This window comes from Photinus pyralis, unplaced genomic scaffold (assembly GCF_008802855.1).
Source record: "Photinus pyralis isolate 1611_PpyrPB1 unplaced genomic scaffold, Ppyr1.3 Ppyr1.4_LG1, whole genome shotgun sequence".
NCBI lineage: Eukaryota > Metazoa > Arthropoda > Insecta > Coleoptera > Lampyridae > Photinus > Photinus pyralis.
This window is the reverse complement of record NW_022170249.1, coordinates 44999016-45013851: the sequence shown is the minus strand read 5'-3', so window position 1 is coordinate 45013851 and position 14836 is coordinate 44999016. Positions and strand designations below refer to the sequence as shown.

General features: G+C 38.8%; 2 protein-coding genes across 2 annotated transcripts; one reads left to right on the top strand and one right to left on the bottom strand.

Annotated features, from left to right (window-relative positions):
• Nucleotides 1-1226: 1226 nt before the first annotated feature.
• LOC116159999 (intraflagellar transport protein 52 homolog) lies at nucleotides 1227-3048 on the top strand. The gene is made up of 6 exons (XM_031473113.1): nucleotides 1227-1275; nucleotides 1328-1446; nucleotides 1497-1711; nucleotides 1765-2147; nucleotides 2377-2521; nucleotides 2569-3048. Exons 1-6 carry the CDS (start codon nucleotides 1261-1263, stop codon nucleotides 2976-2978), a joined length of 1287 nt encoding a protein of 428 aa, XP_031328973.1. The 5' UTR covers nucleotides 1227-1260; the 3' UTR covers nucleotides 2979-3048.
• Nucleotides 3049-4512: 1464 nt separating this feature from the next.
• On the bottom strand, nucleotides 4513-8497 carry LOC116161604 (uncharacterized protein K02A2.6-like). The gene is made up of 2 exons (XM_031475006.1): nucleotides 8320-8497; nucleotides 4513-8252 (listed from the first exon to the last, which is right to left on the bottom strand). The coding sequence occupies exons 1-2, from the start codon at nucleotides 8495-8497 to the stop codon at nucleotides 4513-4515; spliced, it is 3918 nt and encodes a 1305-aa protein (XP_031330866.1).
• Between the last annotated feature and the right edge of the window lie 6339 nt (nucleotides 8498-14836).

Here is a 14836-nt window from a genome sequence, read left to right as displayed (position 1 = left end):
GTTATCAGCACCAAAACACGTGCATTAATTAAATTTCGCAAAACAACCAGATGTCCTACATTTTAAACACGCAATTTCGCGTTTTACAATTAAATACACAAATCGAAATAAACAATTTACAAAAGCGATGAAACTTAAAACAAGAATTACGGAATTACAAAACAAGTCCAAAAGCAAAACAACACTAAGACAACAAATTCAAGTAAAATAAATCACCCTTGTGGATATTCGTAAAGAATCCCCCAGATTTATGGGGGCCTGAGGTATCATATTTGTTTATTAATTGTTACTTGCTTGTAGGTGGAAGAGTAGTAGACTCTGTTGAAGCATGCACCGTGCTTGTGACGGGAAGCTTGAAACGATCTCAAAAACTTTTAACAGCCGTTGGACAGTGCAAACCCATTTGTTCGCCAGATTGGATTAGAGAATGTAAAAAAGTGAATAAATTCTTAGGTGCGTTGTTATTCGTCTAAATGCTAACTAACTGTGTTCAATAGATCCGTGGGACTACATACTGCAAGATGAAGAGGCGGAAGATAAATGGCAATTATCTTTGAAAGAATCTTTGAAAAGGAGCCGAGATCATAAACTGCTGGAAGATTATGTCGTGTATCTCACAGTTACCAACGCGATTGATGTGCTTAAAGGTTAGTTCTAAGACTTTGACACATTAAACCAAAGAGATATGCATTATCTTTTTTTGCTAAAGAAATTAGTAAGTGCATAGAAAACAGTACATAGCAATCAAAAATGAGTGACCGTCAAGTTACCTTTGGAATTTTTGTTTACATGGGAAATCGAACTTAACTTGAACTTCCAAAGGGGCCTCGACAGTCATTCATTTTTGATCGCCCGATATATAAACGTCTCAAAAAACCAAACTAATTTGGTATAGTAGGGAGCTATTAACAGTGGGAAAATTTTTATAGGTGCTGTTGAATCCTGTGGAGGAAAATGTTTATTAAAGGCACCAACAAAATCAACAGAGAACCTAATCGTCGTTGCAAACGCAGAAAATAAATCAAAATACACAAAGTTTTTAAAGCAAACTCCACCTGCTACGGTTGTGCTTCCCGAAGCAATATTCGATGGTGTTCTCAGACAAGAATTGCATCTTGAAGAACATTTGTTAAAGTAGTGTATATGTTACAGAGAATAGATTTTAATTTTATACCTTAATACATGTTTTCATAAATTGTGGCGTTTTATTTACGTTTCCTAGCAACACCTATACACACTAATCAATACATCCTAGCAAAAATGGCACCAATTGAGGTAATGTGGCAAATAATAACAATTAGATTAGCATTCTACATCTTGATTATAGATAAACTTTGATAATAAAAGCACCATAATATTTAACGCTACCAAAAATGAGTTATTTAAGTTGAATGACAACTTTAAAATACTTCAACGTAAATTAAAGATCAACTGGAAGCTTGTGGTGTATGTGCCAACTTTCTCTAAGCATTTGCATTGATTTGCACTTCTTACAGCAATAAAGAAGAAATCAATGACGCTGTCCTACAGAAATGTAGTATTTTGATTTTGCCTGGTTGTCGAAATCCTTTTTCCGAGTCCGAAATTGAAGCGATGAAGAAGTACCTAGACCAGGGTGGCAAAATCTTAGTCTTACTGTATGAAAGCAATCAAGATGATATTAGTAATGTTAATATTATACTCGAACATTACGGGATGGTTCCAAATATGGGCAAGTATTTTGCTACATTTGCAATACACCCATATAAGGAGTTTTCATTGTAGATTCTTTGATCAGAACTCATTACTACAAATATTTCCATCCAAAAGAGTGTTATATAGAGGATGGTAACATTTTGGAAGCGTTAACCAAAGAAAAAGTGCAATTGAATTTAGTTGTTCCACATGGGTGCACGTTAAATGTCAATAAACCAAGTGTGATTGTTTTCACTAGTGGCGCGACTACTTTTCCCGCAGATCGACCTCTCTGTGGAATGTATTACAATGGAAATACAGGAGGCACTTTAGTTACAATCGGATCTGGGCACATGTTTGCAGATAAATATATCGATCAAGAACATAATGAAAAGTTTCGCGAATATCTTTTTGAGTTTTTAGCATCAACTGATAAAGTTTCTGTTATTACAGATCACGATGACGATCTGGAAGTAAGTAGAACTATATAGTCGAGGGTTGCTGGTATAAAAACCTACGTGATTAACTCAAACTGTAAAGCAATTCATGAAATATCAATGTGCTTATTGAAAAAACGAGGGTTGCTCTAGTTATTCTGCATCAAAATCCCTAAAATTTTGGGGGAGTCACATACATTGTCGATCACGTAGGTTTCTGAGGCACCAACTCAAGGACTTCACAGTAATTTAGGCGAAATCACAGATATGGGATCATCATATTGTACCCGATATTACTGAAATCGCTGACAGAGCTAAACTATGCTTAACTGATGCAATTGGCCATGCAATCTCGACGGATTACTCTAAATTATTTGACCACAAAATGTACTCCATGAATACAGATTTCGGTAACTCAACAGCCACAGACTCCTTTTTTTTAAATTCCTCCTTTTAGTGCCACAAGCCGTTAAATTATACGACAAATTAGACGTCAAGCACCAGACACTGAAGTTAATAAGTCCAAATTTCGAAGCGCCTCTACCTCCCTTGCAGGCTGCCGTTTTCCCTCCATCGTTTCGCGAACTACCGCCGCCGCCTTTGGAACTTTTCGATTTGGACGAAGCATTTAGCTCTTCGCTGACGCGACTGGCTCAGTTTACCAACAAATTTTTATCTACAACTCCTAGTAACGATCCCACAGATCAGCAACTCGATTTTTACATACAAGAATGCGCCAAAATTGTCAATGTTGGCATTGATTCAACTGATTCTAAGGATATTTTGTTTGAAGTCGCGACGCAGTGCAATAAGTTTAAACAAAATTCCGCCCGAAAACAAGAAGAGATTGAGGACGGTTTGCAGTAGCAAACATCACCTAAATCGTTATAGATGTACGAGTTTATGCACACCTACCTGTTTGAGTATCTGTTTTAATTATAAAATACAAAATTACAGTAAGTTCTGAGTTTAACTTGCTAGGTATTAGAAAATGCCCCACTCCCGAATGAGCATCAAATTTCTATCTGGATAACATTATGGATATTCAAGGGAAGAGCATTCTCGAATATTGAGAAGAAACGGTTATCGTACTTTCAAGTTTATGTTCAGTATCCCAAGTGGTAAATGGAGAATATTCTTTTAAAGTTTATTCACAGAATATCTGAGATATTCCCATATTCGCTTATCCGTATAACATACGACATGGTTTTAATCTATCGAAAGACAATATTATCATGATCGTTTCACTTCCGGTTTTACTGGAAACCGGTAACACTTGAACCCTACAATTAAAACCCTAAAAGAAAATCAAAGGTAACCCCTCTTTCTTGATAAACTAAACTATAGATGAAGCAAAAATCGTCGATGGAAATTGTACTATGACAAATGTCGGCCGAAACCTAAAGAAAATGTACACTTCAATAACTGAAAATGCAAATGGCGTACCTACTTACGATAAAGAAGAAAAAACGCAATTATATCCTAGGTTAAGGGCGCATCCGTTCACTAATAATATTTCCGGAATCCCCAAATTAATGAATCCAATATGGATAACGCCTCAGCTGTTGGTTTTTAATGAAGTGTAACTGGACATGGTTCTCCACAGAAAGAAAGGAAAAATTAATAATGGTCCACAGCAGCTGCGCGGTAGAATTGCGTTGTTAAATTGCAACAATAGATGGAGCCATCTATTAAATTGCTTCCCCAAAAGTTACGGGGATCACTCAATAAATATATGTATATACCGTGAACACTTACTCGTAATGAAGAAAATAAACCGTTACAAAACTTGACCGCTGTATTGTGCACCCTGCAAAAATTTGATCAAACACCTTTATCTAACTGCAGATGATACTAAAGAGAAATCATGCGGAGGTACCGGTTCCTCTTTTCAAAACTTTGAAAAATCTTTGAAAATTATTATCTAAATGTACCTACGTGTGTATATGTGACGTTTATTTGCTGCGGAAAATTATCGATAATTAGCGAATAATTTTACCTGGCAATAAATTTCTTAAATTTAATGTCTAATACACAAAAAAGTACCTCAAAGATGGAAAAGTAAAACACTCGCCAATCAAGTTGATGTGTTTTTTTAAGCGAAAATCATATGGAATTACACTCTAAAAATGGTATGTTCATCTTTCAGAAAAAAACTATTATACGGAGTGTCAATTTTAAAACTTGCAGTCGGCCATATTTTCCAAACTAAAGAAGATATAGAAAATCGCGCAAAACCGTTTCGGGGGCATCGAGAGGAACCAGAAACATGTTATGAGTGACACCCATAACGTCATTCTGGTTCCCCCTTGTTATAAATATGCTACTTTAATAACTCAAAAAGATACACGAGAATTCCTCAAACAATACATGGTCATGCTCGAACACAACCTCACTTATTCTAGCGTCTCTGCCACTCCTGTCCAGTGGCGTACCGGCCAGCGTCTCCCGTGCGTACACAACACTCCTCCCCCTTTACGTACGCACACTCATAGTCTTGTAAGTGCCTTGGTGGTCGGCGATTCCGCTCAGGCCGTGGTGTGCTGGGACGTGGCGTGGTTCCTCCTTCTGGTGATGGGAGTTTCGCTCTAAGAGAACCTTCTGGCGATGCCATAGGTTGCTCTGCCCGTTCCGGAATGGCTTCTTGTTCGTCTTCATCTGTTTCTGAAGATGTTTCTATCCCGGGGACTTCTTGTTCGATGGGACGTGTAACCATTTGGTTGCTGTGCCGATGCAACAACTTCCCCTCCGGAGTCTGTACTTTGTATGACACTGGTCCTGTTTTCTGCATAACCTGGGCTGGAATCCACTTGTCTCCCGGCACGTAACTACGAACACCTACATGTTGTCCTTCCTTGAAGCTTCGCACTTCTGTCCCTAACAACTGGTCCCTTTTCTGATCCATCTCCGTGGTCAAGCTGGGTTTAATGCGATCCAGTGCAGTGGTGATCCTCCGGCCCATCAATAATTCGGCAGGTGATTGTCCTGTTGTTGTGCACGGCGTCGCGTGTTGGGCCAATAAGAATCGAGAGATCCTGGTCTCCACGTCCCCTTTGCCCATCTTCTTCAGCGAGTCTTTCGCAAATTGCACCATCCTCTCTGCCTGCCCATTTGATGATGGCTTATACGGGGCCACATTCACTGCTCGGCATCCATTCTTCTTAGCGAAAAGCTTGAATTCTTCAGACGTGAATGCTGTGCCGTTATCGCTGACTATGACGTCCGGCAGCCCATGTGTCGCAAATATCTCCCGTAATACTTGGATGGTGGTTGTCGATGAAAGGGAAGGGACTCGTCTCATCTCTAACCACTTGCTGTACGAGTCAACAACCAGGAGAAAATAGTTCCCGTTCACTGGGCCGGCATGGTCCACGTGAATGCGCTGCCATGGTTCCCTTGCGAACTCCCAAGGGTGAATGGGAGCCTTGGGTGGCATATGTCTGTGTTGCTGGCATATTTCGCATTTGGCAACAAAATCCTCGATGTCCGAGTCCACTCCTGGCCACCATACATAACTTCTTGCCAGCGCCTTCATGCGAATGATCCCTGGGTGAGCCTCGTGCAACACCTGCAGAATCCTTTTTCTCTCTCCCGGCGGAATAATGACACGGGTTCCAGTCAACAGGCAATTCCTATACGACGTGATATCATTCCGCCGCGTCCAGTATGGCTTAATATCAGATTGCAGGTCCCTTAGCGATGTGGGCCATCCACTTAATGCAAAATCTCTTACACGAGCTAAGACGGGATCCTTAGCAGTTTGTCTAGCTACATCTTGGGCAGATACTGGAGATTCTTCCACACACTCAAACATCAGGACATCCGCGCATCTCGGAACATCTTCTCGAGTTGTCGGTAGCGGAAGCCTACACAAGGCATCAGCATGTGGAATTTTCTTACCCGCTACATGGACCAAATTGTAATCGTATGCGCTCAAATTGTACCTCCAGCGCAGCATGCGAGGCGATATTTCGTTTGGGCAATGCTTATTCTCTCCCAGGATTCCCAGCAAGGGCTTATGGTCTGTTCGAATTTCAACCTTCCGTCCGAATATGTAGTTGTGGAATTTCGTAACTCCCACCATGATGGCTAACGCTTCTTTATCCACCTGGGCAAAGTTTCTTTCCGGCTTTGACAACGTACGGCTATGGAATGCGATGGGCGCCTCCCTTCCGTTTTCCTGCGGCTGACTGAGAACCATGCCTACTCCAAACGAACTCGCATCTACGGTTAAGATTAGTTTCCTACCTTCATGGTAATGGCATAAAATGGGTTTTTTCGTTAATAGCGACTTAACACGCCCAAATGCCTGTGCTTCGTCTCTTCCCCATCTAAATGTTACATTTTTATGCAGTAACTTATGCAGTGGCTCCGCTATTGTTGCTTTCGATTCGAGGAATGGCCCATAGAAATTGACCAATCCCAAGAAGGCTTGCAGTTCCGTAACATTACTTGGGGCCGGTGCTCGAATGATCGCTTGAATTTTTTCCTCTGCTGGCTCTAGTCCTCTGGAACTAATCTTATGACCCAGGAATTCGATTTCATGTACGTTGAATACACATTTTGCCTTCTTCAGCTTAAGGCCGTCTTCTCTAAATCTGGTCAGAACTTCCCGCAATCGTCCTAACAGCTGTGCCTCATCCTTAGCAACCACCAGAATGTCGTCAAAATAGGGCATGACCCCTGGTATGCCTTGCAGCCTCTGATCTATTAGCTGCTGAAAGATTTGTGGTGCATTGCTAATCCCAAATTGCAAACGTTTCACCCGGAACGCCCCCTTATGTGTGATTATAGTTTGTGCCTCGGCGGCTTCGTCATCGACAGTCAGCTGTTGGTATGCCTGTGTCAAATCAAGTTTTGCGAAAACACGACCTCCAGCTAGGTTGGCCAGCATATCCTGCACGTTCGGAATGGGGTAGGTCTCTGGTCGCAACACCTTGTTCACAGTTATACGATAATCGGCGCACAACCGGATCTCATTCGATGCCTTAACCACCGGAACTATGGGCGTGGCCCATCTGGGGTGCGTCACAGGTTCAATAACTCCTTGCTGCTGTAGGCGATCCAGCTCATCCTCAATCAGAGGTCGTAATGCGAATGGGACCTTTCGTACCTTACACACAATGGGATTGACATCTCGTGGTAAATTGAGGCTAATTGGAGGGCCTCGGAACACGCCCAAAGTCCCGTCAAACACTTCCGCGAATTCGCTTTCTAGTTCAGTTTGAATCACGTTATTAAGTACCGCGTTGTGCACTTGGTTAATCCCAGACACATTAATGTTCAATGGCTCAAACCAGTTTCGCCCCAAAAGATTCACCACGCGCGTTCCCTTAATTACGATCACAGGAAGAGTTTTGTGCACGTTTTTGTATTCGACACGTACGTACCCCGTCCCCAGTGTCTCAATCATATTGCCCTGATAGTCCCGTAATATGATTGTGTTCCGTTCTAAGTTGGGCTTCCTTCGTAATGAATTGAAACAGCTGGCACTAATGACGGTATAAGCCGCGCCACTGTCGACTTCCAAACAGCATGCAGTACTATTAAGTAACAACTTAACTTGTAGCTTACCAGGATCTCCTGGGGATACTCTGTGAATAGAATACTCGGTTCCCTCTTCACTGTCACTCTCATTTTGTCGACCAGAATCGTTGTCAGACGCCACTGCTTTCACCTGCTCGGACCGCTTACTACCCCTGTTCCGTTTCTTCCTCAAACATGCCCTCTCGATATGCCCCATCTTTCCACAAAAACGGCACACCGCTGTTTTAAACCTGCATGTTTCCGATGAATGCGATTCGTCACACCGAAAACATAACTTTGTCATTTCCTTCCGATTATCTATTTTCTTTAGAAAGCCGTCAGGAGTTCCTCGCAGGTCCGACACATTCCTTGCAGCTGCTTCGAATGCCAAAGCTGTTGCTTGCGCCACATCCAAGGTAAGGGTTTCCTTTGCCAAGAGTCGCTGTTGCAGGGATTCCTCGACCACTCCGCACACGATGCGGTCGCGGATCATGTCATTTAACACAGAGCCAAAATTGCAGCCCTCTCCCAGATTGCGTAGTGCGTTTATAAACTTCGCCATACCCTCCCCGGGTTGCTGGCGCCGCTGATGGAACTTGAACCGGCACACAATTTCTGACGGTTTCGGAGCAAAATGTGCCTTCAGTTTCTGCATGATCTCCGTATGTGGGGTTTCCCTTACTTGCTGTGGTTGCACCAGCGATCGTGGTAGGACCGCAAATGCTTAGGAACGCAGCCCTTTTGTCGCCATCGGTGGTGATCCCGTTGGCCTCGAGGAAGAAGTCAACCCTTTCCGCGTAGGCGTTCCAATTTTCCGGGTGTTCCGTATCGAACGGTTCGACCATCCCGATGGTAGCCATTGCACTGTGTTATGTTTCAATCCTACCGACTGCGCCAATGTTATAAATATGCTACTTTAATAACTCAAAAAGATACACGAGAATTCCTCAAACAATACATGGTCATGCTCGAACACAACCTCACTTATTCTAGCGTCTCTGCCACTCCTGTCCAGTGGCGTACCGGCCAGCGTCTCCCGTGCGTACACAACCCTCGATACCCCCGAAACGGTTTTGCGCGATTTTTAAAATTGACACCCCATGCGTAACAATGTACGCTACACTACTATAAGCATAAAGTACAAATATGTGCTCCATTCAAACGCATAAATACTTTTTTTTATAAATCACCACCCTCTGTCCATCTCGTATGCCCTGATTGTGAAATGATGTGCTGTAATAATAACTATTTTCTATCATACGCGAATCGAGGAGCTTTCTGCATACAAACTGCTTATTCGTTGAAATATAAAGTAGGTAAAGTAAAAAATTTGAACCGGCTAAAGTTTTTTTTAACATACCTATAGATCGATGTAAGACGTTTAAATACAATTTAGGTTCGCTATCTATAAATAACAACTTGAACCGTAAGAGATTGGTTGTATGAAAAAAAGAAAAAAGAGGGAAAAAATAATTGCGCTTGTAAAAGGTATTAACTAATGCGATGAATCAAAGGATTTTTGTAACTTTGTGACTTTTTACGTGTTGCTGTGGTAGAGGAAAATATTGAAAAGTTAGTGCCGTTCGCTGCGAGATAAATAACGTGCAGTTACTCCTCGAACTTGATAATGGCAACTAACGAGACTATTTAAACACAATAACAGTAATTATTGTTTACGAATCGAGATTTAATTACTTTCCTGAATTCGGAAAGATGAATTTGCATCGTCCTAAAATTAAATTTCTTTCTAAAAAAGCTAACTCACAATTGAAGCAAGTTAATTCGTTGCCTGTTTGGCTGTTTTTATACAATTAGTTTAATTTCGACACTCCTGCCGCAGTAGGTATGCCTAATTTATCACTAATTGGAAGTGACATTGAGTGGTTTGGTAAAATAAATAGAATTATTTTTTCCATAAGTATACTACTGTAATTAATTTAAACACCGGTTGTTCAATTCCAATGGCGCTTAACTGGCGATTCGATCGAATACACCTAAATTGGATAGGTAAACACTTGCGCAATTTTCGAGGGAGAATCTTCTGGGGACGAAGCTTCTGGAACGAATCTTACTAGGACGAATGTAACGAGGACGGATGTTCCGAGGGCGAATCTTCCGGGGGCGAATTTCTAAGGGCGATCAAAAATGCGTTGGTTGTCGATTCGCAATTAGGATTATAATCAAACCCCAATTGAAGTTTAAAGAAATGCTGACCAAACCTGCGTAAGGTGGATTAAAAACTCAAATGGAAAGGTTAGATATCTATTGTACTACGAAATTGACCTTCATTCCCAGAGATGAAATTGCCCTAACTTACAAAAAAAATCCGTTTAACATCCATGAAAAGGTTTCAAATTCTCATATGCGTAAATGCGTTGAAAACTTTAAGATTTATGTAGGTGTCCTTTAGTACCACATAGTTTATAAATTCAATGGTACCACATATTTATAATAAGGTGTATATACATATGGTACCACGAAACATTGGCATTCCTTTACATCTCAGGTAACCCTAACATACAAAAAAGTTCGTTTAACACCACGAAAAAAATATTTCAAAATTCTCATGTTTGCTGAAACGTACAACGTGAAACACTGGATTCATACATAGCAGTCCTCCTATAAAAAAACCTCTCCTCATTAAAAAATTCATTGGTATTTGGCACTACTAAAATATATTTAGAAACCTTTTTTTAAATATTCCTTGGATTTCCATAGAACTATTTGTAGGAAGTTATTGCTTGTAGAATAAGAGGTAGGGAACGTTTTCTATTTAGGTCATACTTTGAACTTTATTTTGAGAATTAACCGTGTAATAGCATTCATTGCATATACTCAGCCACAGAACGCTGATTTATCAATCAATTTAACTGTATTTTACAAGGATATCTCTAGAGAGCTCTACAATGTTGGTAATATGCAAGGCCGAAATATGGCGTAGGTAAAAATAGGAGGAATTGTAATAAACTCAGCATTGATTTCGCTGAATAAATACCTACCTAATTTCGAATACTGCATTCCTAACTTCGAAAACGAATATACAACTTTAATTACATTCAGTGCATGTGCAGTTCACGCGATCAGAATAATATCCGAATATTTCGCAAATTAGGTTATTAATTAATGACAGATTGATAAAACCTGGTTGCTGAAAAGCAATTTAAACGAAAATTGGACACTTCCCGATACATTTTGTAATTACATTTACGAAACTTGTTAATTACTTTATTTCATCAAGGTGCATGTAAACGTAAGTAATAGCTTCAGTTTTCATTTTAAAGGCCGTTCGCTTCTATCAAGTTTATATTAATTTCTTGGTAGATGTGTTGAAAGCATACCACCTGTTCATGACTAATACAAGAAAATAGAGTGAAAACTTGATAAAGTAGAATAAATTCAATATATATATACTTACACACACAGAACGTTTTAGATTTTCAATCTACAGCATAATCCGGCGAACAGTTGTTTTTCTGTACTGAACAAACGAAGCTCAAAGTTGTTGAAGTTGTCAGAAGCAGGAGCGCTTTGTGAGTCCGCTCTTTGAGACATCTAGGTGCTGTCAGACGCAAAGCGTGCAATTTGTTTTCCAATATGGCGGCCGATGCCTTAAAAGCTTCAAACGCACCCTCTCCTACTCTTACGCTTTCCCTGTACTTCGCATTTTATAACTTTCAATTTTAATTTTCTTTTCGTATGGCGAATATTAAAAGAAAATTTAACGGACAAAAAAAATTTACATTTAACCGCATGCGAAAGGAAGTAGGTAAACACGCAACTCGCAGCGACAATTTCTTAAAACGCTCTCCATTATGCGACCGCGTAGCGTATGTTAAGTAAAAGGTATTAGTTTTTGCTGCTAGGTTCCTTATTCGGGGTACTGAAGAGGTACTCTTGAGCACTGGGTATGACAGGTGAAAAATCGCCTCTTGAGCACGTGTTTGTGACGTCACATTTATAGTAGAGTTGTATTTGTATAACTCATTTATTGCTCGAATATATGGCAGATAATTTTCCCAGCTCAGTCTCCGTATTACCACCTAGATTTATTTAAAGTTATTTGCTTCTACCACTTGATTTGTAGCTAATTACATAGATAAATTTCTCGATCTTTTTTCTGAAAAATAACACTACGGACTACGGAGGAATTCGTAATTGTATGGGTCAACAAGACTCGGACGTATCCGAGCATACGACCTGAAATTTGCGTTTATGTTTACTGAATTGAATTATGATACTGTTTATTGTCTATCTATTTATATGAAGCTGGTTAACAAAATTAATGAGAAAATGCGGAAGGCCCCAAGGAAATGTGAGCAAAGTTTTGGAAAATGAAAAATTTCTCTAGAAATTCGAATGTAAAAGGTTAAGGAAATTCTCAAGAAATAAAGTAGGAACTTTTGTAAAGCATGAAAGCAACATTTTTAGAACATTTTTATATTCAATTCGCATCATAATTACCTATTGTGGAAATTAAGGTGAATGCAAACTCTGAAATTCTAGGGGATTATAAGAATCTTTGACGAAATGATAATTTTAAGAAAATACGAAGGGAACCACGTGAAAATGTAGGAAAATTAACCCAGGTATGGTGCAACGGTTTACGTCACATAAGGAACGTTGTGTGAATTAAATGTGACACGTAGGTATAAAATCATTTTGAGGGATATAATGGGATTTTGAGGTCGAGAACAATTTACTAAAAAAAAACCGGAGTAATTTTGTGGAAGTAAGAGAAAACTTTATTTATTTGTTAGGTATTTATTTATTTGTTTGGCCAGGCACCATACAGTATGCAAGCATTCCAATGACTACATGACATTCGGATGCTGTACTTAAAGTACAGCTAGAACTACATACAAATTACGATCTAATCTGACTAATTAATTTATTCAAACAGCCATTCTAAGGAATACGGGAAATCTCAGAAAAAACAGAGGATAATTTTCCGGAAAGCTAATATTGTATAGAATTTCAGGAAATTTAAGTCAATACAAAAAGGAGGATTAAGAGGAAGTGAAAGGATACTCGAAAAACTTTCAGAAAATTCTTACTTAGCAAGTTCTGGTGATCTAGAGAGGAAATCTTAAGATAATCTCAGGAAAATGATAGACATTGGCATCTAGTAGTAAATTCTAAGCGATATAAGACAATTTTTACTGAAATAAAAGGAGATTCTATGCAAATAAAAAAGAAACTTTTGGAAATTAAAATCTAAAGGATATACATATATCAATAAATTGGAGACGCTGAAACCAATACAAGAAGTTTTGGGAGAAGTAGAGATTCTAAGGAATCATTATGGAAGTGGGTTTGGAAAATAGCAATTAAGAATTAAAAAACGCAGTGGATTATTTGGTTACGAATTGAGAATTGTTAAAGTAATGCAAGAAGCAAGAATAAATTGTGTCATAAAGGAATTCTGGAGAAAAATAAGATGAAATTCTGTGGAAATGAAAAGCAAACTGGGAAATACAACGTAAGTTTTAAGTGAATACTGTTACTCGCATACAAATTAGGGGAAGCCAATACAAGAAGTTTTGAAGTAGAGATTCTGAGGAAGCATGAAGGAAGTGGGTTCGGAAAATAGCAATTAAGCATTAAAAAACGGAGTTGATTATTTGGTTAGGAATTGGGAAATGTTAAGTTAATACAGGAAGCTTTGAGGAAGTCCAGGGAATCCGATTTGAAGGAGCAAGAATAAAGTATGTGTCACGAAGGAATTCTGGAGAAAAATAAGATGAAATTCTGCGGAAATGCAAGCAAATTCTGAGGAAATGAAAAGCAAACTGGGAAATACAACGTCAGTTTTAAGTGCTGTTACTCGCATAGCAATTAGGAGAAGTTAATACAAGAAACTGAAAATTAAAGAAAATTCTGTAAAAATATGAAGACAGTTTGGGAATAGAGAAATTCGTGACAAAACGCTGATGAAATATGAGAAGATTCTAATGAACTTCAAAGAAATGCTAGGGGAAGTTTTGGGAATTGGAAGTCAAGTTTTAAGGAAATGCTATGCAGAAATTAGATTGGACGGCTTGGAATTAATCGAGATAATCAAAATTAAACGTCCCATTAGGACAACAAGACTAGGATAACTATATTTAGTATTTTGTAAAAAAATAAAATTTCATGACTCTCATTTCAAATAATGTTTACTAGTGTCTAGTAAGACAACAAATTTTAAAATTTATAATTTTGAGCAACGTTAAGAAAAGTTCAGAGAAATTTCAAAGTCCTAGGTCCTTTTTGACTTTTTTGTTTGTATTTTTTACCTGGATTTTTTTAGGAAATCCAAACAAATGTTACTAAAAAAACTGTTTAAAAAACATTGTAATTACCGGGCAGCAAAGCCGATAACCTTGCCGATAACTCTTCGATATATAATTTAAAATATTTATAATTTCTGTACCTAGGTAAATTGAGGACTTCAATATCAACTTGCTCTGAATTAAAACACATCCTGAACAACTTTTCTTAATAACATTTGCGAGTATCTCGTCCCCAAAGATCACTTTACTGGGGTGCAACAAAGGTTTTTTGAAAATTTCAAAGGCACCCTTGATTTGTATAAACTAAAATTATGTCACACATTAGTTTCCAAGCGAGGAGGGCGGATCCCCAGAAGTTCGGAGGACACACTGTATATCAAGTTCGAGTTCTTAAAAAGTTTGCAAAACAGGTTTCTATCAAAATTCCTACATTACAAGCGACACTTTCGAGAAAATCCTTTGCAAGAGAATATTTATAAGCCAACTTTAAATAATATTTCAAAATGAAATTTGTAAGGTACTAAAGAACATTTCGATGAGGGTATGATATTTTCCAGGAAGATTTATAGGAAGAGAGTTAAAAATGATTGCCAAGGATTTTGGGTGCGAGATTTCAAAAAATTATCCTATGGGGATCCCAAGGAATTCGTAAGATGCTTTTTACGTTAGTCCAAGATATACCACACTTACAAAGAAATTGTCGCTATGTTTACTAAAACTTGTTTGTGGTAAAAAATGATCAAAAATCTCTTTTGGTCAATGTATAGCAAAATATGTTTGATGGGCCATCACAATATACCCTGCAATATACAGAGTGTCCCAGGAGGAAGAGCCAATATTTTGAAAAATTAAAGTAGATGTTAATGGAAGACAATAACGCTAATAAACTGTATGTTTATATTCTCGACCGTTTCAAAGATATAACCA

Coding starts and splice junctions, on each gene's coding strand:
- LOC116159999 (XM_031473113.1), top strand. Junction 1,712..1,764: donor CGGGATGGTTCCAAATATGG/GCAAGTATTTTG, acceptor TTTTCATTGTAG/ATTCTTTGATCAGAACTCAT. Junction 2,522..2,568: donor CTCCATGAATACAGATTTCG/GTAACTCAACAG, acceptor TCCTCCTTTTAG/TGCCACAAGCCGTTAAATTA.
- LOC116161604 (XM_031475006.1), bottom strand. CDS start 8,497: ATGGCTACCATCGGGATGGTCGAACCGTTCGATACGGAACACCCGGAA. Junction 8,253..8,319: donor CGCTGGTGCAACCACAGCAA/GTAAGGGAAACC, acceptor CGAAACCGTCAG/AAATTGTGTGCCGGTTCAAG.